Source organism: Pipistrellus hanaki (genome assembly GCF_964339955.1).
Source record: "Pipistrellus hanaki genome assembly, chromosome: X".
In the NCBI taxonomy this organism is placed as follows: Eukaryota; Metazoa; Chordata; class Mammalia; order Chiroptera; family Vespertilionidae; genus Pipistrellus; species Pipistrellus hanaki.
Genome location: NC_140524.1, coordinates 19,334,607 through 19,361,991, shown reverse-complemented (window position 1 = coordinate 19,361,991; position 27,385 = coordinate 19,334,607). Strand labels below are relative to the sequence as shown.

At 34.3% G+C, this 27,385-nt stretch overlaps 1 protein-coding gene across 1 annotated transcript in view; it reads right to left on the bottom strand.

The window, feature by feature from the left end:
- Nucleotides 1-4,144: 4,144 nt before the first annotated feature.
- Nucleotides 4,145-27,385, bottom strand: part of MCF2 (MCF.2 cell line derived transforming sequence) — a 71,210-nt gene continuing 47,969 nt past the window's right edge. The window contains exons 17-27 of the mRNA XM_084870918.1: nt 27,131-27,223; nt 23,939-24,064; nt 23,079-23,300; nt 18,342-18,434; nt 17,247-17,325; nt 16,636-16,696; nt 14,315-14,424; nt 12,211-12,305; nt 9,034-9,140; nt 8,072-8,170; nt 4,145-5,572 (exon numbers count right to left, since the gene is read on the bottom strand). Of these exons, the coding sequence (XP_084727044.1) occupies nt 8,107-8,170; nt 9,034-9,140; nt 12,211-12,305; nt 14,315-14,424; nt 16,636-16,696; nt 17,247-17,325; nt 18,342-18,434; nt 23,079-23,300; nt 23,939-24,064; nt 27,131-27,223 (1,050 nt within the window). The 3' untranslated portion in view covers nt 4,145-5,572; nt 8,072-8,106. The remainder of the gene's footprint in view (nt 5,573-8,071; nt 8,171-9,033; nt 9,141-12,210; nt 12,306-14,314; nt 14,425-16,635; nt 16,697-17,246; nt 17,326-18,341; nt 18,435-23,078; nt 23,301-23,938; nt 24,065-27,130; nt 27,224-27,385) is intronic.

Genomic DNA, 27,385 nt, shown 5'->3' with positions numbered 1-27,385 from the left:
CAGGGTACATGTCCTTGACTGGAATCGAACCCAGGACCTTTCAGTCCACAGGCTGACGCTCTATCCATTGAGCCAAACTGGTTTCCGCTTATTTACTCTTGCAAACAATTCTGCTATAAACATTCTGGCCCATGCCTCTCTGAGCACCCGTGAGTGTTTGTTTCTCCAGGGTAAATACTTAGGAGTGAAATTGCTCAGCCATAGAGCATTCACTTCTGCTTCACTTGGTATTAGCAAATTGCTCACAAAGAGCTGTGACAATTTATGCTCCCTGTAGCAGTGTGGAATAATTCTTCTTGCTTCATAATCTTCCCAATACCTGATGTTTTCAGCAATATAGTGTCAGATTTTTAAGCTATTAATACTCATATTTAAAAATATCAGCTTTGCAATGAATTCAATTATTTTAAAACTAGTTGTAAATGTACAGGTACAGTCGTGTGTCCTTCCTGGGGTCAGTAAAGAAATCATTTTAAGTTCTAATATTAAATTTCAAAATGTCCCCTGTGATTTTTCGCCTTTAAGTATTTTTATTACGGTTGAAAAATTAGTGCCCACTTAGTAATATTTTGTTTTCATTTGATTTCTCTCATAGCTTAACATATACAAGAGAACAAAATGGGCAAAGGACCTAAATAGATACTTTCCCAAACTTGACAAGGTCAAGATTCCTATGAAAAAATTCTCAAAGTCACTACTCATCAGAGAGATGCAAATTAGAACAACAGTGAGGTATCACCTCACATGTCAGAATGGCTATCATCAACAAATGACAAGTGCTGGTGAGGATGTGGACAAAAGGGAACCTTAGAACATTGATGGTGGGGATGCAGACTGGAGCAGCCACTGTGGAAAACTATATGATGTTTCCTCATAAAAATGGAACTGTCATTTGACCCAGTGATCCCACTTCTAGGAATATATCCTAAGAAAACATAAACACCACTTAGAAAGAATGTAGGCACTCCTATGTTCATAGCAGCACATTTTACAATAGCTAAGATTTAGAAACAGCCTAAGAGTCCATTAGCAGATGAGTGGATAAAAAAAAAAAAAAAAAAAAAACAACTGTACTACATTTACACAATGGAATACTAGGTAGCTTTTAAAAAGAAAGAACTCTTATATGTATGAACCTGGAGGGTATTATACTAAGTGAAATGATCCAGTCAGAGAAAGGTATCACATGATCTCATTCATATGTGGAATCTAATGCAAAAAAAATAAAATAAACTGATGAATAAAATAGATCCAGAGACAAAGCATGGAACAGACTAATGTCAGAGGGAAGGTGGAGGTGGGAGTATGGGAGGGGAGTGATTAAAACCAGGGAACTTAAATGCATATTTACATAGCCCATGGACACAGACAATAGAGTGGTGAAGGTCTGGAAGGGGCAGGTACGGGGTGTAGGGGGTTAATGGAAAAACAAAACCACAAACACAGGGGACATCTGCAATACTTGCAACAATAAAGATAAATTACAAAAAGAGAACATTCACTATCGAACTAAGATAAAAACTATTATATAAGAAAATCCTCAGCACATCTATCTCTCATGCTTCAAATCTTTCTGACTTCCTCTCTGCTCCATCATATTTTAATTTATTCTTAAGCCTGTTTGTATTTAGTTGGTTGTTTTCATAATTGAGTTAGTGAGTCTATCTCACAAATACTTAAATAAAATGTACATTTGAAATGGTTTACATTTTTTGTTTAGCTTAAGGAATACATCCTCACAAAGTTCAACTTCATTGGCCCTTCTCAATATAGCATTATATTGTGTTGAAACTGCCTCCTCAGAATTTGACAGGCTAATTTGTACATGTGAAAATGAGGTTATCAACAAATATTAAGTAGACCCTCACCAAGTGAAAGGTAAAACTTGAATATGTCATCAGTCTTACTATGGAAAATATATGTATTTTGAACTAAAAAGGAATTACATTTTTTAAAGTGCACATAATTTTATTAATTTCCTTTTGTACAATATAAAGGGTTCTGGTTTTGTCTTTAATACTGTTTTGTTCCCAAGCATTTTGCTGTCCTTGGGGAGGCCCCATAAGACTAATTGCAAACTGTCTATTCCAAACCAATGTAGGGAAGGGTACTGAAATGTAATAAAGTGATTTCTTTTGACAATTAAATGCTTGAGACATGATTCATTAAGCACACTACAATCTACTGCCCCTATGGGAAGCAGATTCCTATGGTCTAGTATATTAATAAGCATTATTATACTTAATAACAAGCATTTTTTGAATGATGGAGGCTTTTGTTAATTTTATAATGCAGTCTTAATAACTGTAAATTTTAATTTTTGCACAAAAATATGACTGCTTTATGTTCATGGCATGTTTAGGACTTTTAACATGAGATGAACTACCAATAGAAATTTTAGTTACTACTTTAGGAACAGCTTTTTGTCCAGTACAATTAAATTTTCTTGAATATTCACTTATTTCAATTAGCCTATTTAAATTAATCTGAAAACTTGATTACTATTTTACTGTCAAATTTAATACTCTACCAACAATCTTAGTTTACCCTGTAAATATTAGTGGACATTGAAACGGGGAATCAGAACTGTTGGACATTGAAATTGTGACTCAAACATTTTTTTATTATATGATTATTTCTAGTCTGCAGAGGCAATATTTTTTAAAGGAAAAATACAGAGGCAAAGAAGCATTGAACAGACTGCCAAACTACAGCGGGAAGGCAAGAGAGGTTTTAGCGGGGGCTAAGAGATCAACCAAAGGACTTGTATGCATGCACATAAACATAACCAATGGCTACAAGACACTGAGGGGGCAGGTGAGGGCATGTACTGGGGACTGGGTGTAGGGGAGGCCGGGGGGAGGTCAATGGGGGGAAAAGATACATATGTACTATTATTTGTAATACTTCAAACAATAAAAAAAATACAAAAAATAATAAGCATTTTTCAGAGAAATTGTGAAACTGAATTGTTTTCTGACTAAACTCAAAACAAAATCATTGACCTAATTTCTCTTCAAGTGGAGCATTTATTATACACCCTTAGACTTTCAGAAATACACTCTGAAATTTTCTCTTTTCATAGCACAGATGTCAGAATGGTTTTTATAATAACTCTGTTCTATATTGTGAAATTCATGCATAATTTTTTTGTAAAATGTCAACAACACATTACTTCTCAGCCAACATAGGAATAAAAAACTTAAACAGATTTTAATTTTCAAGGTGTTCTTTGGAGATGGGTTAACATTGATTAATTCACTGATTGTGTTTCCTTGAAAGAGCTCAAAATAAATTTAAAGACAGAAAAAAAAAAATAACTGACCCTGTGCTGGGATGCCCATTAAGATATCTGAAGCAAACTCAGTTTTTAAATAATGGAAGAGTCAACCAAACCAATTTGTTAGATTTTTGTCTTCTAACAAATATTAACACACAAGTTCTGGAACTGAATTAAGTCTGGCAAACTTAGCTATAAGAAGCCTTAACAAGCAAAGGCTCAGAAAACAACTGCAGGTATCTAGATGTTTTCCAGGTTTCCTTGGACTCGATTATATGGAAGATTTTTCCAGTGTGTGGAAATATCCATTCATAAATATGGCTATCTAACCCCAGAAACCTCATTTATTGTTATCCTAGATTTGGGTGGAGAAACTTTTTGAGCAGAATATTTTACTCTAGTTCTAGTCAGATATCTCTATCAATCTCTATCTCTCTGTATCTCTATCTGTATCAGAGAATTCTCTAATTAGGCTAAAGGTTAACTCAAAATACTATGGTGCCTTTAAAGTATCCCTAGTAATTTAAAGGGAAAGGGTTTTCAATATATAATTAATATTATACTAAGCTGGATATTTTTAATGTGGAATTAATGCTATTACATTTACATTGTTAAGTACATTTACAATGTAATTAAATTTGAAGACTTAAAGGGAAATCGCTGCTTTTTTACAGTAGCACCTTTATAGCCCAATATAATAAACACAGTGCAGTTATATTTACAAACTTAGCATTCATTGTACAGTGATTAAAATATTAAAAGGCTATAACTGTATGTTTGAATCTATAGCATTTTGTATTGTCTTAAATGATTAAAATCCCTAGTTTAATACCAAGAAATTAAAATATTTTATGCAGAAAAGCATCGTGATTCAAAAACTTTATTTGCTAATTCTGTTTTCTAACCACAGGATCAGTACACAGAAGAAATAGATTTTAATTTCATTTTGTTGTTATTTTTCAGAAGCATTGAGTGAAATGTCCAGTATATGGCCATTTTCATGAGTGAGTTATAAATCAACCATCATAAACTCCAGCAAGTATACAGTAAAAGATTTATAATTTTCAGGTACCTTTGAATAAAATACAACTGGTTTGTTATAGAAATTGTTACATCAAATGATACTACTGGCATAAACTATAATCTTGATATAACACACAAGCCTATTTAAAAGATCAAGTACTTATGTATTATATAGTTATTGAATTTGGTTATTGTAACACATTTCATCAAAAAACGTGCACCTTTTTTTCATCAAAAAATATGCCAACTTGATAGTAAAACATACAATCCATGATTCAAAAGGCAGCAATTTCAAACCATTGTCTTCAGTGGTCCTTGTCATAAAATATTCCAAGCATAAATTCAACATTGCATGCAAAAACTAGCCCTGTGCTTTAAAACAAGTCATCACACTGTTTACATATGTAAAAGAAAGACAACTATACATGTATCATTTTCAAAAAATCTTAAGACAAAATATAACTAAAGAAAAATTTTACTGGAACAGATTTTTTCCAGAAAATTCAAAAGCAAGTAAAGACACTGGAAAGTAGAACTTTGTTACAGGAACACCTGGTGAAGATATATGAATATTTAACTTAAAGCTGTAACATGAGTGTCTAAATTGCAATGCATAAAATGTAAACTTTAACACATTCTAACCATAGGATTTTTAGCTTTGGATCTTTTTAAAACTATAAGACAACTCTAGAAACCCTCAATACCAGTCAAAGTGCAAAAGAGGTCCTTCAGAACATATCCCTTTGGTATATTATAGTAGCATAGATAACAAAATAAAATACTAAAACTATTAGTCAACGAAGTAGGTGAAAATCTCTGATCAGCTCTCCTCCTCTTTGGATTTTTGTTTGTTCCTGAAAAGTTACAAACAAAATTACAGGTAAGGCTTTTACCAGTAAATGCTCAAAATAATTGATTTGCAGGGTTGTTTTTTTTTTAGGTGGAATCTGAATGCATGCCATGAAAAACCATACTTGGAAACAAAGTAACACTGCACTTTTCACCTGTGGGGAATGGAAGGTATGAAGATACTTCTTGCCTGAATGAAACAAACAAACTATGAATGACCAAGTCCACCTCAGTCCTGAGGAAATTCTGTAAATGTCATGGGCAGCATAGGACCATTCTGACTCTTGTGCTGTTTATCTGAAATATTTTAAAGAAATATCATCTAGTCAGGCCACCAAAGGAAATCTTAATTTTAAAAGTCTATTCATTCTCCTTTAATTCAAGGGGAACTTAGTATCCTTGAGTTACTCAGAGCAGCATCTACAAAATAATGAAGAAAGATATTAATATTCAAGTGACTTTTAAGATAAAAAAAATGTCTGTGCTATGATTTCTAACACTAAAAATAATGTACAAAATGAATTCATTAATTTAAGGGAAACTGTGACTCATTAATGCTACACAATTGGCTTTTGAAAGTATTCCGAATATTAGCCTCTTATATTTTATCTTATTCTAACAAGCATAAATGTGTAACATTGTCAAGTGCTTGATCAACATGTGTAATGTTTCTTTGTATTTGTTTGATAATCTTTTCTGGTTAGTGTTTTCTCTGCCCTACATAAGAAATTGTTAACAGCTCAGCCATGAAGATATTGCCTTTTTTGGTTTTATAAGCTTTATTATTCTAGCTTGAACATTTATGTCTATGATCTAAGTCAAATTAATTTGTGTGTATGGAGTGCAGTGGAGGAATGGAGGTTCATTTCTTTTTCTAGATGGATATCTAGTTGCTCCAGCACCATTTGATTAAATAACTTTCCTTTTCCCATTTAGTTGACTTAGCACCTTGATTGGATATTAATTGATTATGTATCTGTGTGTCTACTGAAATCTCTATTTTTCTACATGACACTATATTTACTGTAGCCTTATAGGGTATTGAAATCAGGGTATGTAAGTCTTCCAAATTTTTGAGATTCTTTCTAGATTCTTTCCCTCTCTGTGTACATTTTAGAGTAAAGTTGTCTTTACTTTTTTTCCCCCAAAAGGGCTTGCTGAGATTTTGATTGCATTAACTCTACAGGTGGATTTGGAGATAATTGACTTTTTAACAACTTTGAGATTTCCAATTCTTGAATATGGCATACTAGTACATTATCTCTCCCTTCCTTAGGTCATTCTAAATGTATCTAAGCAATGACTTCTGATTGTCAGTATAAAAGTCTTAGATGTTGGCCATTAGACTTATTTCTATTTCATGTTTTATATTACCAATGTAAATGGTATTGTGTTTTGAAATTTCATTTTTAACACTTTGAGGTATGGTATAGAATTAAAATTTACTTTGTATGATGACTTTGTATACTTGGCTTTATAAAATCCATTTATCACTTCTAATAAGGTCTTTTGTGTATAGATACCTAATGATTTTGTACATATAAATCTGCTAATCACAACAGTGTTGCCTCTTTTTTTCTAATATTTTTGTTAATCTTTTTATTTTGAATTATGGCACTGGCTAAGATTTCCAGTATCAATGTTGAATAGAAATGGTGTGAGTGAATAATATCCTTGGCTTCTTCCAAATCTTAGTGGAAAGCTTTCAATATTTTATCATTAAGTATGATGTTAGCTGTGGTTTTTCACAAGTATACATTATCAAGTTGAGGAAATACACTTTATTCTCAATTTGGGGTGACATTTTATTATGAATGAGTTTATAGTTCTGTCCAGTACTTTTCTGCATTTATTGAAATTATTACATAAATTTCCCCTTCATTGTCTTAATATGGTGAATTATGTTGAATTTTAAGTGTAAAATACAAGTATTTAAAGCTATACATTTTATATCTTCCTTATCTGCATCCACAAATTTTGATATTCTCAATTTTCATCCAATTTGAAATAATTCTAATTTATCTTGTGCTTTTACTTATTTGTCCCATGTGTTTAGATTTATGTAATTCAATATCCAAAATTTAGGGATTATTAATTTCTAATATAACAATAACAAATAAGAAGTGACTCTATTTGTGGGGTTCCCATGTGACCCAATATTTATATTGAGCTCTATCAACCTTAGATTTTATTTCATGTCATAAATGAACCAAATAAGTTACTCCTGATCTAACAGATCCATATAAACACAATGTACCATTTACCTGGAATTTAAATACAAATCAAAGGAAATATGTACATATAATAATAATCTCCACACACAAGTTCACAAACAAGTCTGTTTTCTTTTTTTGTTTGTGCTGCCTTTTTATAAATAGCTCAGTATCACTCGCTGTGAAAATCTACAAAAACATTGGTCTGTATACAGAAATTCCATTTGAAAGGGTTTTTTTTTAAATAGAAATGAACATTAGATTCACTCTCATTACTTCATACTACCTTCACATATTAAATCTTGTGTACAGATACAGAGAAGTGTGTGTGTGTGTGTGTGTGTGTGTGTGTGTGTGTGTGTGTGTGTGTAGCAGAAACCTACCATAAGGAAAGGAATATTCTGTGAACTGAGAAAAACACACTGGTAAAGCATTCTTGGATAGTAAAGCTGATACCTTAAAAGTATTTTATCAGTATTTAGTTCTGAAGGATCTCTTGTAAGACACCACAGCATTGGAAACTTTCAAACCTATGAACCTTGTAAGAAAGAGTTTAACATGTTCATTAAATCCTAGCTAACATAGTAGGCTTGAAGCTTTATTTCTAAGTGCAAAGAGGTTCTTAACTTATGCCAATTGTATACTTGGTAAAGCTTTAAAATTTTTAGTCTTTAAACAAATAGTATACAGTCTGTTCATATTATACCTGCAACTTTGGCATTCCAAAACCAAGTCACCGATTTAAATCTTCAGACTGCTCCCGGGAATCAGGTCTTCTTTTCTTCTGTTTAGACTTTTCACCAGCCTAAATAATACGTTAATTAGTAGCCAACAATGGTAATATAAGCTAACAAAAAGCAAAGACATTACATTCCATTGCAGCTCGAATTTTCACAAAGCTTTTGCACATATTCAAAGAACTTCATGACACTGTTCTTGAGTCTTTTGAGTAACCTACAAAGGACTGAGGTTACTAGCAAAAGTGGTTATTATTTTAATGATACATCACTAATTTTCACCCTCATATGTATTCTCCTCCATCTTTAAAGGCAGAGTACATGGTCAATGTAGCAGTTCAGTTAAAGTTATTGACACAATAAAATAATAATTTCATATGAATTTTCTAAGATTTATGGGAGCTTTATTCAATCCTCTTCCAAACAATATTCCTTCTTGCTTTTGGTTTTCTAAAATTAAACAGTATATTTGGCAGAACCATCTTATGGCAGACGCATGACAGGATAAGACTAAAAAGTCAATATTTGAACTGATAAAGAGTAGTGTGACTATGCTGTAAAGGAGCAAAGCATAATAGGCATTCATAAAAAATGTGATTTGATGAATGAATTAAATTATCACATGTAATGCGACCTATAGCCATTAAAAGCCAGATGTATTAGCTAATGTCTGAGCCAAAGGTAAATGACAAGAGCATGCAGACTCATAGCATTTCATTCTTTCAAAGCATTTTTCACTCACCAAAGGTTAATATTCCTTTCAGTGAGCTATATAGGCATGGCTGAAGCAATGAAAATGAAACACTAATAAGACATGTGATATTTCCGCTTCTTAAGACTGTATAACAAAGATACAAGTAAAGCCAAACATTTGATTAGATACCCATGTGCCCCAGGCAGAGGTGGTCACAGGCATGGAGAACACACCTACCATTGACCCTCAGCATCTTCATGGAGAAGCTGAATGACATCTCCATTTTTAATCAGGAGGTCTTCTGAGCCTCTTTTTCTGTAATCTCTTAAGCCACTGGGCTTAATCTGTTAAGGCAAAATATATTTGCCTGCTGACTGAAAGGTTGTGTTGAAAAATTACATTATAAACTTGATGGTAAAACCGCTTGCACAACTGCATGCTCTGTGTCAAACAATTATCACAGTACTTCAATGGTAAATGGGATAGCTGCAGAAGCTTTGCAGGAACAAACATGAAGCAGTTTGTGATGGGGGAAGGGGAAGTGGAACATGTGCTTATTTAGCCTGAAGAACTCACTTTTATTTGCAAAAAGAGAGTTACATCATGAACTACACAGAAAATAACAGAGCACAACTAATTTAAGTTACATGAATCATAAGCATATATCCAGAAAAAAAGAACATTAAAATAATTTTAAAATACTGTTATTTGCAATCTGCTCTCGTGAAGAATTTATCTTGGCACATACAAAAGGCAATGGCCTAGAACAAAGATTTGCTTATGCCCCCAAAAGGATTTCTAGGCTTCAGACTGCTTGGCACAGGTAAAAATAATGGGTACAAAAATATCTGGGTCCAATAGAAGCAGATTGAATGTTGTGCTTTACTTGGCATTAATCTTTTGCAGCTTTATGTATTCTTTAAAGAATTAAGGTCTGTGTTTTTTATTTTACAGAGAGAAGAGGGAGAGAGAAACATTAATGTGAGAGAAACACTGTAATGTGAGAGAAACACTGATCAGTTGCCTCCCATACACTCCCCTACTGGGGATCAAGCCCACAACCTAGGTAAATGCGCTGCCCGGGAATCAACCACCAATACTTCAGTGCATGAGACAATGCTCAACTAACTGAGCCACACTAGCCTGGGGTGCAGCTATATTTTTAACTTGACTCATTAATAACCAAAGTAATCCAAGGCACACTGATTACATTTGGTTACACAGTAGATTAAGAAGAAAGAATATATCTCATGTACAAATGTATTCTGAGATATCTCAAGCACAATATCTTACACATTGAATACATGATTTTAAAAAGTAAGAGGACCATAATTAATTGTTAAGGAAAGAAAAGAAATAACTATGGTGTCAAGTCTTTACACATCCAAATGAATTAACTTAAAAACAAGATCCACATCACTTGGGATGAATGTCTTTTGAGCAGGACTTTTATTAAATGGGCCAAGGAGCAGACAGTGTGCCTTAAATAGTTGATATTTAATACAGTAGCTTCATCAAAATAGGAGAGCTAACCCCAATAACAGCTCTATGAGAGAAGCAGCACCCATTAATTCTGACTTTTTTTTCTTTTTATAAAGTGAGGCTAAAAGAGCAGCTCATTGCAACCCATTTTGCTTTGGGGGAATCATTCTTTTTTGTATGTTGTTAACTATTTTTTTCTATAACTTCCTTAATAACACAACTTAGGAAATTATTGGGAGAAGAGGAAAACCAATAAGTTTTTCTACATTTCCATCCCCTGTGATTAAAGCACTAATCAGTTTTGCATATTTGCTTTATTTTCTGAAACTACAGCTGGGAAAATGCTTACTGAAGATTTTATCAGTTCTTGACAATCCCCTCATAGATTTATATACAGCAAATGTTTAAACTCCAAATGGCTTCCCCTGACTTTTCACTTGCATCTGGATAACTACCATCCTCAAGCAGTATTAATTAAAGAAATGGAAGTTATTTTTATTATTTGTTTAAACCGATGGTTCTCAGAGTTCAGGAGACAGACCTTTGGGGGTTCCTGGCACCCTTCAAAGGGTTTCCAAGATCAAATCCATAGGAAGACATTATTTGCCTTTCACTCTTATCCTCTCACAAGTATACAGTAGAGTTTTCTAATAACTACCTGATATATAATAACATAACAGACTGAATGCGAAAGCAGATTAGAGACTTGCAAAAATATTTTTTCACTAAATCTTGTTTTGAAAAATGTAATTTTTAATAAAAATGTTATTTAAATGAACTTATAATGGGTTTATTGATATTTTAAAAGAGTGACTAAATAGCTATATTTCTTAGTTTTAATTTATAAGATGATAAATATCAATAAATGTAAACAAGGACTCTTTAGGATTATCAATAATTTTTAAGAATGTAAAGGATTCTTACTTTAAAAAGTTTGAGCACTTATGGTCCAGACAATTAACTCTAGACAAATCTCCCAACAACACTGAGCCTGTTTCCTCCTCTGTCCATTGGAGGTAATAAAGCCTGCCCTTCCTCTTAATAATACTATGAATATTAAATAGGAAATATTGTAAATTGTAAACTACCATACATCTATGTTTATGGTCACTGTATTATTAGTAGAAAGAACATTCTGTTACTTTTTAAAAGAATGCATTCAGGTCAATGCTCTGCAGCTTTGTGGTTATCCATGCCACCATTCTCATAGCTCAATATTAAAACTGCCAAATTGATTTTGTTGCTCTGAAGGGCATCAAGCAGCAGTCCATTGCAAAGAATTATTCCAAACCACCAAGGTGTGACTTCCGAAAATTGGAGATATACCCTAAATAGTCCTAATATCCCTCTAAAAATCCACTAGGATCGTAACAACATTGCAAACTACTTAAAGAGCGAAAGTAAGTTCAACACTTACTTTTACTTTAAAGCAACCTCCTTTAGTTTTATGGGGTGACCTCTTGCTCCAATATGCTGACATTTGGTATTAGCACATTTTTCAGCAGTCCACTAAAATATCTTCTTCAGATGTTATTTATGTGTAATGTTTATTTCCACTTTTTCCAATCTGGAATCTAAACTTTTTAAAAAAGTATACTTGACCCTTCTTTGTTCTTTGATTTTATCTCACATGCCTTGGTTGAAAACACAGTGGTGACATTTAACTAAATATGAAACTGGTCAATGCATAGAGACTTGGAATGAATGGCTATTCATCTCATCAACTTCAGTAGGAACTCCATGTATTGCACAAATAAGTTCTACTTACAGAGCAAAGTGCTTATTGAATGTTCATAATTGTTTCAAAATTTTAGACCATGGAATATACCACAAGGATGCTGACAAAAGAATATCCCTACATACTTCACTTATTTCATCAGTAAAACTGCCTTAAGAGTTTCTATTTATTTATTTTCATTTGTCATTACTAACCAGTAGGGTTTTTTCTTCTCCATCGTCAACATAGGAAGAAGAGAAATAGTTGTTTAACCATGGCTCACGGCCTTCAGAGATTTCTTCAGTCCAAACTATAAGAAAAACATGGAGGGTGGCAGTTACTTAATGGTGTTGGTCCATCACAAGGAGAGAAGTAAAATTTACCATAATAAACAAGTCCACAGTGGTCCAAGAATAGTATCTCCCTATAATAAAACCTCCAATGAGATTGCACTGTTTTAGAATTGCTGATATTTCAGAAATATCACGTCTTTTATTTATTAGGATGGTTTCAAGTTGGGGTTGGTGAGAGTTATTAAAAATAAGTTAGCCCTAGCCAGTTATGTTCAATGGCTAGAGTGCTGGCCCACAGATTGAAGGGTTGCAGGTTCAATTTCAGTCAAGGGCACGTACCTAGGTTGCAGGCTCGATCCTGGCCCTGGTCAGACTGTGTGCAGGAGGCAACCAATTGATGTGTTTGTCTCTTTTCCCTCTTTTTCTCTCTCCCCATCCCTTCCATTCCCTTTAAATATCAATGGGGGGAGGGGATATCCTTGGGTGAGAATTAAAAAACAAAATAAAAAATAATAACTTAAATAATATTCTGGAGGATATTTACCCCTTCTTACAGAAAATAATCTCTTCCAAAATTATTTTCTGTAGCCTTTTTAATGGTCCATTCAAATAGCACTTATATCATTCTACCTAGTAATATTTTTTACTTGTCTTATCTCTCTTATCAGGCAGAAATTATGTCATATAAGAGCCTTGCACGTTAAGATATGAATTAAGCAATCTAATGTAGGCAGAGAATTAACAGTATCACAACTTGGCTACACTGAACACTAAACGGTTCATGTAATTTCATAACAGTTATGCCAACTGACTCTGACTTGGTTTCTACACCTGTCAAATGAAGTCATCGGTATTAGGCTCCCTCTTGACTGCTCTGGGGCTATAGCACAAATGAGCTGATGGAAGTGACCTTTAAATGGATAACTGAAAGTTGAGCAATGTTATTGTTGCTTGTTTTCCTCAACTAATAGAGAACTCTTCCATATTAGGAAACCATCATCATTACTGCATATCAGGCAATCTGTAAGGCATTTCTCCAGGGAGGTCTATGCTGTTGATCCCACAGTTGTTTAGGTGACCCTGCTGGATGCTTCTGCAGCACCTTGTACTTCCCTTTCAAAATACTTTTCTCGTTAATTTTAACTGCTTGTTTTTGTGGCTTTTTAAAAATATATATATTTTATTGATTTTTTACAGAGAGGAAGAGAGAGGGATAGAGAGTTAGAAACATCGATGAGAGAGAAACATCAATCAACTGCCTCTTGCACACCCCCTACTAGGGGTGTGCCCACAACCAAGGTACATGCCCTTGACAGGAATCGAATCTGGGACCTTTCAGTCTGCAGGCTGATGCTCTATCCACTGAGCCAAACCAGTTTCGGTTTAACTGCTTGTTGAATTATCTTTTTTCCTTCCTAGCGTCATGGGATGGCAGCTGAGTGTATCTTAAACTTTTTTGCCCAGGGCTTTACACAATTCCTGGCACACATAGTGTGTTATATTTGATGAATTTAAACAAATTTTTGAAATAGTGTAAATAAAACAATTTGCATTAAAAACTATTCCAGGTATAAATAACTCTATTTGTTAAATCTATGGTGAGTAAATTGTGCATTCCTTTAAGCCAATATGTGTTTTATTCATCTTTCTACCTACACTACGTAGCAGGAGTTTCCAGACTTAAAAATGAATCAGAAACACTCACATGAGAACTGTACATCACAGATGGCTGCATTTTACTCCCAGAATTTCTGAATCAGAATGTCCTGGGCAGAGCCAGAGAACTAGCCTTCCTTAAAAATTCCTAGGTGATGCTAATGCTCCTGATTCAGGGACTGCACTTTGACAATCACTGCTTTGCAGTGCCCACCAGCATCTTGCAAATCCAAGACATATAATATAAGCCTTACAAAAATACTTTAATTTTATTTTCTTTATATAAAGATAATAGATTTTCAAAATGAACAATGAGAGAAAAGAATCTGCGCAATCATAAATCTGACCTTTGGATGACCATGACACGTACCTGCATTTGCTCCCTCCTGAACTATTGAGGTTGCCTCCTGGACCCCTACCACAGTGCTGGTGTGCTCTGGTTTAGTTATCTTTGGGACTGCAAAAGCTTGCTGTTGCCTTCTGAAATAGTAAATAGATTTTTTAAAAAGTGAGTTTTTACATAGCCAAAGAATAATTAGAAATTAAAAATGGTATTTGTTCTACTGATGCCATGTGTCAAGGATATACTCTGAGAATCCATTCAAAAAGAGCTAACTCCCCCTCATATAAGTCTGTGTGGTAATAGTTCATAATATACAAAAACTTAAACCCTAGGATCCAAGCCAGCAAGGTCTCTCTTTAAGATGCAAGGAAAATAATTACTCCCTTCTTGACCCAAAGCAGGTATATTGCTTAAATTTTCCATAGTATATTATACTGAATATTTGAAATTTGTTAAGAGATGGATCTTAAATGTCCTTAACCGCCACACACATACATACACACAAGGATAACTGTGTGAAGCAATGGATGTGTAAATTACCCTTAAGTATGGTGAATATTTCATAATATATATGCACTTTATTTTTTTCCATTTTTATTAAGGTATTATATGTTTACATATCTTACCATTGCTCCGCACCCCACTTCCATGCATGCTCTTACCCCCAGTGTTTTGCGTCCATTGGTTATGTTTATATGAATGCATACAGGTCCTTCTGTTGATCTCTTATCTCCCACACCTCTCCCCAACTTTCCCGCTGTAATTTGACAGTCTGTTTGATGCTTTACTGCCTCTGTATCTATCTTCTTGTTTATTAGTTTATAATGTTCTTTATTATTCACAAATGAGTGACATCATATGGAATTTTTCTTTCATTGACTGGCTTATTTCACTTAGCATAATGTTCTCCAGTTTCATCCAGGTTGCTACAAATGGTAAGAATTCCTTTTTTATGGCAGCATAGTATTCCATTGGGTAGATGTACAATAGTTCTAAACCACTCGTCTGCTGATGGGCATTTAGGCTGCTTCCAAATCTTAGCTAAGGTGAATTGTGCTGCTATGAACATAGGGGTACACATATCCTTTCTGATTGGTGTTCTTTCTTAGTATATATATATTCCTAGGAGTGGGATCATTGGGTCAAATGGGAGTTCCATTTTTAGTTTTTTGAGGAAACTCCATACTGTTCTCCACAGTGGCTGCACCAGTCTACATTCCCACCAGCAGTATACAAGGGTTCCTTTTTCTCCACAGCCTTGCCAATACTTGTCAGTTTGTTGATTTGTTGATGATAGCCATTCTGACAGGTGTGAGATGGTACTGCATTGTCATTTTCATTTGCATATCTAAGATGATTAGTGACTTTGAGCATCTTTGCCAATGTTATCACTGATAAAGTTTTAATCTCCAACATCCACAGGCAACTTATACAACTTAATAAAAAGAAGATAAATAATCCAATAAAAAAAATGGGCAACGGACCTAAATAGAATCTTTTCCAAAAAAAAGACAGAATGAAGGCCAAGAGATATATGCTCAAAGTCACTAATCATCTGAGAGATGCAAATCAAAATGACAATGCAGTACCATCTCACACCTGTCAGAATAGCTATCATCAACAAATCAACAAATAACAAGTGCTGGAGAGGGTGCAGAGAAAAAGGAACCCTCGTGCACTCCTGGTGGGAATGCAGACTGGTGCAGCCACCATGGAGAACAGTATGGAGTTTCCTCAAAAAACTAAAAATGGAACTCCCATTTGAACCAGTGATCCCACTTCTAGAAATATATCCCAAGAAACCAGAAACACCAATCAGAAAGGATATAAGCACCCCTATGTTCATAGCAGTGCAATTCACCATAGCTAAAATTTGGAAACAGCCTAGATGCCCATCAGCAGACAAGTGGATTAGAAAACTGTGGTGCATCTACACAATGGAATACTAAGCTGTGGTAAAAAGGAAAGAACACCTACTATTTGCAACAGCATGGATGGAGCTGGAGAGCATTATGTTAAGTGAAATAAGTCAGTCAGAGAAAGATAAATATCACATGAACTCACTCATTTGTGGATTATAATGAACAACATAAACTGATGAACAACAACAGATCTAAAGACAGAGAAGCATCAATCAGACCGTCAAACTTCAGAGGGAAGGTAGGGGAGGGTGGGAGTACAGGGAAGAGATCAACCAAGACTAGTATGCATGCATATAAGCATGACCAATGGACACAGACAGCAGGGGGTGAGGGCTTATACAGAAGTGGGGTGGGGGGCAATTAGGGGATATGGACTCATATGTAATACCTTAATCAATAAAGAAATTTTAAAAAATAATCACTTACTCATCATTCTGTTGAGACGAAAGCTGGTCCTGTTCAGTTAACTGATTACGCTGCTGTTGTTCTTTAATTGTGGAATAAAAGAAAGTTTATATAAGCATCATTCAGAAGCCACACTTCTTCCTTCCTTGAAGACCAATGACTTACATGCATTCACACACACCCCCATTCCTATTAAACTTCTCAGTCTTGAAATAACCAGTTCTGAATTTGGAATATGGAAAAGGACCGAGCAATTTAATATTTCATTCAAAAACTTCGAGTATATTACTAAAAGCACCTTACCCCAACATTGCCAAGCACTGATTACTTGAGGTCCTAAATAGTTGCTTCATGGTAAGGACTCAGAATTAATACAGTGGGTTTGATATGTTATTTCACAACTGCTTCTTAAGTGCTAGAGATCATTTTCTAATGTAAAGTTCATTCTCCAAAATAGTTTAAACAAGCCCATAGTCTTGATCTCTTACTAGTTTAACAAGCCCTTTCATTATAAATAGTTTAAAGTAAATATCATTCCCATTCCTGGTAAAACTTATCACGAAATCTGAGTCAATGAACTTTACTATACTTCTTTTTCTTAAAAAAAAAAAAATACTGGCTTATATGTTTACCTGTCAGAAGTTCTTGTTGCTTCAATAAAATATTTCTTATCTCTTTTAGCCATATCATCTTCACATCCATATTTGAAGCCTAAAGATTTTTAAAAGGGAGAAGAAGACATGTTTCCTCTAAAAAAGATAATTTATATTAAACCAATATAATTAAGTTTATCAAATATGAATCTGAACATGAGTCCTGAACCACCATATTCAATCTCTAACATTTTGATTCTTCAAACTTCTAAGAAGCAAATAAGCAACCATCAAATTAGATGAAATAATAGTCAAAACCATTTTGAGGAACTGCCTTTAAATAACAACACTCACACTAAATATGAAATATAATATTCAGTTATTTTTTGTAGGATAGTTCTTTTTAAATATAAATGTTTTATGTTTAATTTTTGTAAAATAAAACAAGTTCCACTATTTCTGAAAAGACAAAATAGGTTACTATTGCATAGTAATCTTGATAACTGATGACAGCATCCAAGCTTCCTTAAATATCCTCCATTTACTTAAAAGATATATTTGTTTAAAGATAGTAAGAAGTCTAAAACTAAATCAAGCCAAGAAAACATATTTTTATGAAATTGTAATCACCTAGTACAGAATTAAAACAAAGAAAAAGCACTGGGCACTTTAAACAGATAATATCATGGTCACCTGTCACAAGTTGTGATACAAATAATTATTGAAATTCCAACATCCTTTTGAAATGTTCTTTCTTCTACCCTTAACTTAAACAGGTTGGACCTTATAGCACATCTGAACAGAGATTTAACCATAGTCTTCAGTAACATAGATCAAGTTTCTATCACCATAGGCATGTGTCATTTAAAAAAGCCCATTACTAAGGTAACCAGACGTCCCGCTTTTGGTGAGACAGTCCCAATTTTTAACAATTTGTCCTGCATCCCGCTGGATGTTTTAAAAAATCCCGATTTTTGGAAAGACGTCTGGTCACCTTACCCATTACTGAAAAAATGTACAACTATACCAGAAAAAAAACAAAAAAAAACCTAAATAATATTTAAGTGACCTACATGAAAGGAATGTGACATTTTATAATGTAACCAAAATGATTTCTGGAAAAACTTTACCAACCTGGACAATATAAATTTCTTCTTTCCCAGCATACCAGATTTCAAACTTGCGTTTATCTCCTTTCACATATTCAGTGATTCCAACTTCATCCATCTATAATACATGTCAAAATTTTCATGAGCATTTTGAATACAAAAATACATTAAACCTACCCCCATCGTATTCTTAATAAAATTTCTCACCTGGGCAAAATACACATTTTATATTCAAAGAATATGAAATTATATGAAATGATATTTCAGTTACAGACCTGAATATTTAAATGTTTTCAGTGTACTATGCACTTATAGTGCAAACTGCGTGTACCATTCCAGTGATTGAAACAAAGGTTATATATCTGAACATTCAAGCAGTCCATCTAAGATTGAATTCTGTTATAAATTAATTGTATACTCTGAAAACAAATTATTATGTCAAAAGAAGTAAAAGTAAGCAACAACTGTGTGAAAAGGTCATCCAACATTAATTTAAATAGTTATTTTTAACAATCATTTGCAAAATAAGTTAATCTTACAACTTATTACTTATCTCTATAGAAATCCTATATGTTACAAACATCTACCTAACTTATGGGGTAGCAAAACCAGCCAGGTACACAAAGAGTCCCTCCAGTTCCATCATTCTCTCAGCCTTTCTAGAAAACAAATAATCTGTCATGGGAGAATGGTGTCTTTTTATAGCCAAATTTTTAGATATAATATCCCTTCCTTACCACAGTTTTTCTTGTCCTCCATATGATTGTGCATAGCACAGTCTCTTCCATTTTAATTCATTCTGTGCTGCTAATAGCATGGTTAATTCCATTTTGAGCAATTTTACTCCCTTTTATACACATTCTTCTTCAGTCCCCTTCTCCCTTTTTTCTTTCAACTCTTGCCCAGTAATCTAAAGGAATATCTTACTTTATATTCCACTTATGAGCCCTACAAATGAACCTATTTAGCGCTGATAGGCATTCAAAGTAGTGCTAGTCTACTCTATCAAGGAAATAAAAAGGACTATATTTAAAAATGAAGTGTGACATATATATAAAAAAGCTTATGACATCTATCCTGAATGTAGTCAGAAATTATTTTCTGAATGTCCAAAATATTTTTATATACCTACTCAACCACTCTAACCTACTTTTGCTGAAACATCAGAATTTAAAATAATAATTTCATATGCAATGTCTATTTAAATTGATTTCACTTTAATGCGTTACTTTGTCCCAACAGCATGATAAAATGGAAAGAGCAAGGGCTTTGGAGTCCAAGAGGCTGAGATTGGAATTGCATCTCTACCACTTAAATATGTAGTTATGTTTCTTGGTGCAAGTTGCTTAACCTTTCTGAACTTAAGTTTCCTCAACTATAAAATGGGGAGAATACCTATTTCATAGAGTTGACATAGGATTAAATAACAGACATTAAATGTTTTGGGCATACAATGAGCTTTGTAAAATATTAGTTTGCTTTCTTAACTTCATTGCAACACATACAATGCATCATTATAGATTATATGAGATTTTTCAAGTTACCCTAGAAATGTAACCATTATATTTATCAGACAATATTATTCTCAGTTCCAAATTACATGTATACAGAATATTAGTATACATTTATCAAAAACACACAAACTGGGCAGTATACATTAAATAAATTAGAATGGTTGCTACAAGGATAGAGAGGAGGCAAGTGTGGAGAATGGGGATTAAAAAAGAATGAATGAAGGAATAAAAGAATGAACATGAACAGGCTTCCCACCTTGGTGTAGTGATTGAGAGCATGGAGTATAGAGCAATCTGCCTGGATCTGAAGCTGCACTGCACCAGCTATGTGCTCATGGGTAAATCACCTCTCTAGAACTTAGCTTTCCCATCCACAAAATGGGAATAATAGGTTACTTAATAGTTCCCACTTATATAAAATTGCTATGTGGACCAAATGAGTTAACAATATTTATAAACACTCAGAACAATTCATACCACATAGTAAGTATTGTGTGGTATGTTAATTTTTTAATAGATGATAGCCCTTGCCAGTGTGGCTCAGTTGGCTGAGCATCATCTTGTCAGTCAGGGCATATACCCAGGTTGCAAGTTTGATCCCCAGGCAGGCAGGTGTGTAGAGGAGGCAATAGATTCACATTTCTCTCACACATCGATATTTCTCTCTCTCAAAAAAAATCAATAAATACATATTTTTAAATAGATGATAATAATAAATACATGAACTGAAGCCTCTGAGGAACTCAAATCTCTCCATCTGATTAACCTTAGGGACCTTTCTTTGCATAGAAAGGGCTTATAGAATATAGCACAAAATTCTTAGAAAGTACATTGCCAGGGCATGGAATTGCAGCTTTTTATAATGAAGTCCACTAACAGTGAGAGAAATTGCTCAGCTATAGTGAGCATATGCATTGATCCTGTCTACCAAGGCCAAGACTGTGAAACCAGGAACCCAGAGTATTACCTAACACAATGACTAGTAATGCTAGCAATTATTTAATTCTGGGATCTCATGATAGCTAAGGAAGAGGAAATAACCATAGTGAGGCTTAAGAAATAGCCTACCTTCCATCTTTCTGTTAGCGGCATCACTATTTTCCCAGTAATCCTGGTCTAAATCCTTGCATGCATCACTGACTAATCTCTTTTATTAGAAATACTAGGAATTATTGGGGAACCAAAGAAAAATCAATCATTTTTTTCCTTCAAATGTCAGGTATTTATTTCCTGCATCTAGTAAGTCAACAGCCCATTTAGCTATATTTCATTGAAATGTTTCTTACATCTATCCCATCTTCTGTTTCCACGGTTACCACTGTAGTTTAAATTCTCATGATTTATTACCTCACAATAGCCCTTACTTACTCCAATATATTCTAGAAATATTCTGTTGGTGGGTCCATCATTGTGACAAATTAAATTAAAGGTAACATGAAAATTTAATACAAATCAGAAATACTGCATTCAGTATTAAGTCACCCCACAAGTAAAGAGTTAACCAAATGGATTTAGGTAAAGTACCTTCCCAAGAAGAGATCTGCACTCTGTCCAATATCAGTTGTAAATGCTTTGTTTCTCAACCAATGTTTATTAGAAACATAAAAGACCCTTGGAGATTTGGGGATTTGAGGGTGGGTTGCTAATATCAAAGGAGCAATTGGGCATTTGTTATTTTAAAAAGTGAGAGTTTTAAAGAAGTCGTGACACTCCTGACAGTTTAGAAGTAAAGCAGGGAAAGAGGACAGTTGGAGACCTAACCCTGGCCAGGAACCTTGTTAGGAATAGCATGGAACTGGTGACCCTCAGAAGAGTCAAAAGCAGGGCCTGCTTATGTAGTAGCCTTCTGACACAAACACCTCAGGTCTATCTCAGGACACATTGCCTGTTCTCTTTATCACTGCTGATAAAAATGTCATCAATTCTCAAATTATACAACAATGAGAGAACATGCTCCTGAAAAATGAATTGTATGCATGCATATGACCATAACCAATAGATGCAGACAGTAGAGGGATGAGGGCATGTGTTGGGCCTGGAGTGGCTGGGGAGAGGTCAATGGAGGAAAGGGGAGACTCATGTAATACTTTAAACAATAAAGAACCTAAATTAAAAAAAAAAAAAGAAAAAGAAAAATGACTAAAATGATTGTGGTTGTGGAATCAAGTGTAGTAATTGTCTCTACTTTCCAAATCTTTCTATAGCAAATGCTATAATTCTTTTACAATTTAAAACTTGAAAGATAAAACTAATTGGGTGTAAAAAATAAAATTCGCCAATTATAGACTTATGCGAATTGCAAGTTCCTCTTGTCCAACATCAGAACCAGCTGCGAATATCACTGGACTGCCTGTGACTCCCTCAAACATTATTGGCCTCATTTTCATACCAAACTATAATAATATTAGAACAGAATGGTGGTTTGGGTTATAAGAGAGAAGAAAATAATTTCAAAAGATAGGACAGGACAAGTATGGACAGGATTCAGGTGTAGGTAGGTTTGAATACTGAGGGAGATTCTAGGGAATGGAGGAGGGATACACAAAGGAAGGTGGGAAAGGGCTAAGCACATTTCATTTTTAAATTACACTAAGGAAAAGGAATAAATTCTTTCCTCGTTGTCTCTTGTTATAAAAGTTCCCTGATACCAAGAACTCCACACAGTATCACCAGTAAGAGTGCTCATGGAGGAGCCTGGGTCACTTCTCATTATTTCACTCTAGGGGACTGCTTAGGATTGGAGTGAGAGAGAAAAAGGATGGAGGCAAAGCTCTGCCCTGCCTCACTCCTATCAGGCGGAGAAATTCTGCTTTACCTGACTTCTATATTAGACATCTACTTAAGATTTTATAGATGGGGGAAGGGTGTCAGAGGGAAGAAAAACTTCCAGTTATAAAATGAATAAGTCCTCAGGATGTAAGGTATAGCATGATGATTATAATTAATATTATGTTGCATATTTGAAAGTCACTACCAGTTCTCGTCACAAAAAAACATTTTAACTGTGTGGTGACAGATGTTAACTAGGCTTATTGTGGTGATCATATCATAATGAATACAAATATAAAATTGTTGTACACGTGAAACTAATATAATATAATAGGTAAATTATACCTCAATTAAAAATATTGTTTAAACAAAGGGATGTACCACTAAAGTACAAAACCCATTCACTTAAAGTGAAAAATTACACAAATTTAAATGTATATGTGAAAGAAAATTAGATGATGGAATTTAAATTGTCTTACCTTTAAAGAGCGCTTAAAACTGTATGACGGGTATCTACCAGAGCCTTCTCCACTTTCAACACGTCTTTTACAAAAAACAATGGCTTTTTCGTATAAGAAAAGGTGCCGCTGCATTGGTTTGAATCTAGCAAAATCCTTCATTTTTGTTGCACCTTTTTTGTGTCCAGTCCAAACACTGAATGCACCCTGCATTATCATCTTGCCCAGCTCATTTAGGTTTCCCTAGAATTAAAAATCAAAACTCATTAGTACAAGGCAGAGCTACATTCAGATTCTTGACATCAGCATTACAGTGTTTAGCTTAAACTACTAAAATCCTGATGCATAATTGATATAGTTTTTAAACTTCTTATATGAAACCATTCCATGTATCTAAAAAGTTTCCTTTACCCTGGCTTCATGTTCATGTCTCCATGTGGAAGTAGTTTTTAGCTAGGGAAACTCTCCTTATCTCTTCCTCAATCTTGATTGGCGAGTAACACCTACCAGTCCAAGTTTCTCCACTGGGTGGAGCTACCTCTAAAGATTTTATCTTTTTCTTCAATACCTATCCTGGAGTAGGACAAGAGGAAATACTGGGACAATAGGTCTCCTTTGAAGACCCAAACATTCCTTCAAGCAGGCTAGATCACACAAGGTCTAGACTTGGGGGTAGGCTTTTGGGGACAAAGAGAGTATCACAAATCAACTTGGATGGTGACCTGAAGCAATTCTCTCCTTAGCATTATCAGTAATAATGCTGATATTTAGATCTCCATTTGCCTGCCTCTTCTTATTTCTCAAATGGTTCCAAGAGAGGAAGAAAGGTATGTGAACATGCTAACCTCCTAAAATTGTAACAACCATTAAAATCTACTTACAACATAGCCATTTATTGCAATCTGATGCATAGAGTCATTAACTGACTTCAGTAAATCCAGCATTGTGTCAAGCGCCACCTTTAATTGTTCAGATCCTTCACAGTCTTTGCTATATTTTAATAGTTCCTGCAATTAGAAGTCAAGAATTAGGCTTAATAGTAGGCAGATATTAATAGCTGGAGAAAATGAATAAAATTTCAGCCAACATGCTTTCAAGGAGGAGTTCAAAGATAATGTCACTTTTTTGAGTAGTTTCTTTAATATGCTATTTGTCACATTAATACTATATTTAATAACAATGTCAAAACTGGAGAAGAAATGGACTATTGCCTGAACAGTATAAAGCAAGGGACATTCAATGCTTTTAGAGCTAAAGAACAAAGTTTTTAGGACATACTAGAGATTAGTTTGTAAAGCAATCACATTTTTTGGTCCTGTACACACAAAAAAATTACTTTTCTCCTTTATTGTTGAAAGTATTACAGATGTCCTCTTTGTTTGCTTGTTTCTTCCCCATTGACCTCCTCCACCCTGAACCATCCCCAGGCCTTCACCACTCTATTGTCTGTGGCCCTTAGCTATGCATAGAGCCTGCCTTCCCTCTGAAACTCATCAGTTTGTTTCATGTTGCTAAGTTTCTGGATCCATTTTGTTCATTAGTCTATTTTGTTCATTAGATTCTACATATGACTGAGATCATGTGATACTTATCTTTCTCTAACTGGTTTATTTCACTTAGCATAATACCTTCCAGGTCTATCCATGCTGTTGCAAATAGTAAGAGTTGTTTGTTTTTTAAGCTGCATAGTATTCCATTGTGTAGATATACCACAGGTTTTTTTTTATTCTCTCATCTGCTAATGCGCCCTTGGGCTGTTTCCAGATCTTAGCTATTGTAAATTGAGCTGGTCTGAACATAGGGGTACACATATTCTTTCTTATTGGTGTTTCTGACTTCTTAGGATATATTCCTAGAAGTGGAATCACCAGGTCAAATGGCAGTTTCATATTTAATTTTTTGAGGTAACTCCATACTGTTTTACACAGTGGCTGCACCTGTCTGTATTCCCACCAGAAGTGTACTAGGGATCCCCTTTCTCCACATCTTTGCCAGCACTTGTTATTTGTTGATTTGTTGATAATAGTCACTCTCACAGGTTTGAGGACATTGTCATTTTAATTTGCATCTCTGATGATTAGTGACTTTGAGCACTTTTTCATGTCTCTTGGCTTTCTGTGTGTCCACTTTAGAGAAGTATCTATTTATCTATGTCCTTTGTCTATTTTTTAATTGGATTGTTTGTCTTCTTTTTGTTAAGTTGTATGAGTTCCTTATATATTTTGGAAATTAACCCTTTATTAGATGTATCATTGGCAAATATGTTCTCCCATGCAGTGGGTTCTATTTTCATTTTATTGATGGTTTCTTTTGCTGTGCAGAAGCTTTTTATTTTGATGTAGTCCCATTTGTTGATTTTTCTCCTTAGTTTCCTTTTCCCTGGGAGATGTATCTGTAAACATATTGCTATGGGAGATGTCTGAGATTTTTTCTGCCTATGCCTTCTTCTAATATTAAATGGTTTCAAGACTTATATTTAAGTATTTTTGCCTGTTTTGAATTTATTCTTCTGTATGGTGTAAGTTGGTAGTCTAGTTTCATTTATTTGCATGTACCTGTCCAATTTTACCAGCACCATTTATTGAAGACTCTGTCTTTACTCTATTGTATGCTCTTGCCTCCTTTGTCAAATATTAATTGAGCATAATTAATTGAGCAAACACTCAGGGTGTTTTGAGTACAGCGGTTTTGTGGTATAACATGATATATAGTATTCTGATCCCTCCAACTTTGTTCTTCTTAAGATTGCTGCAGCTTTTAGGGGTCTTTTTTGGTTCCATATAAATTTTTGTAGTGTTTGTTCTAGACCTGTGAAATATACCACTGATACCTTAATAGGGATTGCATTGAATCTATAGATTGCTTTGGGTAATATGGACATTTTACCAATGTTGATTCTATAAATCCATGAACATGATATATTCTTCCACTTGTTTATATCTTCCTCTATCTCTTTTTTCAAAATCCTATAATTTTCAAAGTGGGTCTTTTACCTCCTTAGCTAAATTTATTACTAAATATCTTAATTTTTGTTGCAATGGTAAATTAGATAATTTTTTTTCATTTCTCTTTCTAAGAGTTCATTATTGGTGAATAAAAATATCATCAATTACTGTGTGCTAATTTTGTATTCTGCTACATTGCGGAATTCATTTATTAAATCTAGTAGTTTTTTATGGAGTCTTTATGGTTTTCTATGTACAATGTCATGTTATCTCTGAATAAAACAGTTTAATGTCCTCCTTTCCAATCTGGATGCCTTTTATTTTTCCTTCTTGTCTGATCACTATGGCTAGGACTTCCAGTACTATATTGAATAAGTGTGCTAAAAGCAGACATCCCTGTCTTGTTACTGTTCTTAGAGAAAATGGTTTTAGTTTTTGCTCATTGAGTATGATGTTGTGCAAATACATTTTAAAACAAGCTATGCTGGCCGAGACCAGTTTGGCTCAGTGGATAGAGCGTCGGCCTGCAGACTGAAAGGTCCTGAGTTCGATTCCGGTCAAGGGCATGTACCTTGGTTGCGGGCACATCCCCAGTAGGGGGTGTGCAAGAGGCAGCTGGTCGATGTTTCTCTCTCATCGATGTTTCTAACTCTCTATCCCTCTCAATTCCTCTCTGTGTAAAATCAATAAAATATATATATTAAAAAAAACAAGCTATGCTGTATTTATATTTAACACAACACTTTCACATTACACAAAGGGTGTGCCATCTTCACTTTCCATTGAGAAGACCCATATTAAATGCAACTGCAAAACTATAAGAAATATTTGCTTAATTCTTCTTAACAACAGTAAAAGTTCTGTAGTAAATGTTATGTCAATGTAACATGTATGTACAATTAAATAGCTAAAGAGACACCAGATATTCTCAACTTTACATCTATGCTTCCAGCACTTGCTTAGCCAGTGAGCCAAAGGAACACACTGAGTTGATCCTATTGCTAAACCTAGCCTTCCTAGTCATCGAGTCTACCTATTTCTAGTGTTTTCTAGTCTTCTAATCCCTTTTCATGACTTTAGCACATCTGACCCAAAGTAAAGAAAGAAACAAACGCTTAATATACTTACCTTCAACAGTAACTGATATTTAGTGATTCTTTGTACTGGTTTGAGTAAATAGGAATCCAGACCAAGTCTGTGTTTTAATTTTCTCTGACATTCCTGTGATTAAAATATAATTATAAGTAAATTTAAATGAAGACATCGTCCTGTGAAAATGCCAAGTGTTCATTGATTAGGACCAATGATGCCAGGTTTCTTACATTACAAGGAAATTTTACCAGAAAAATTAATGTTACATGTGGTATGACCATTTGAGGCAGT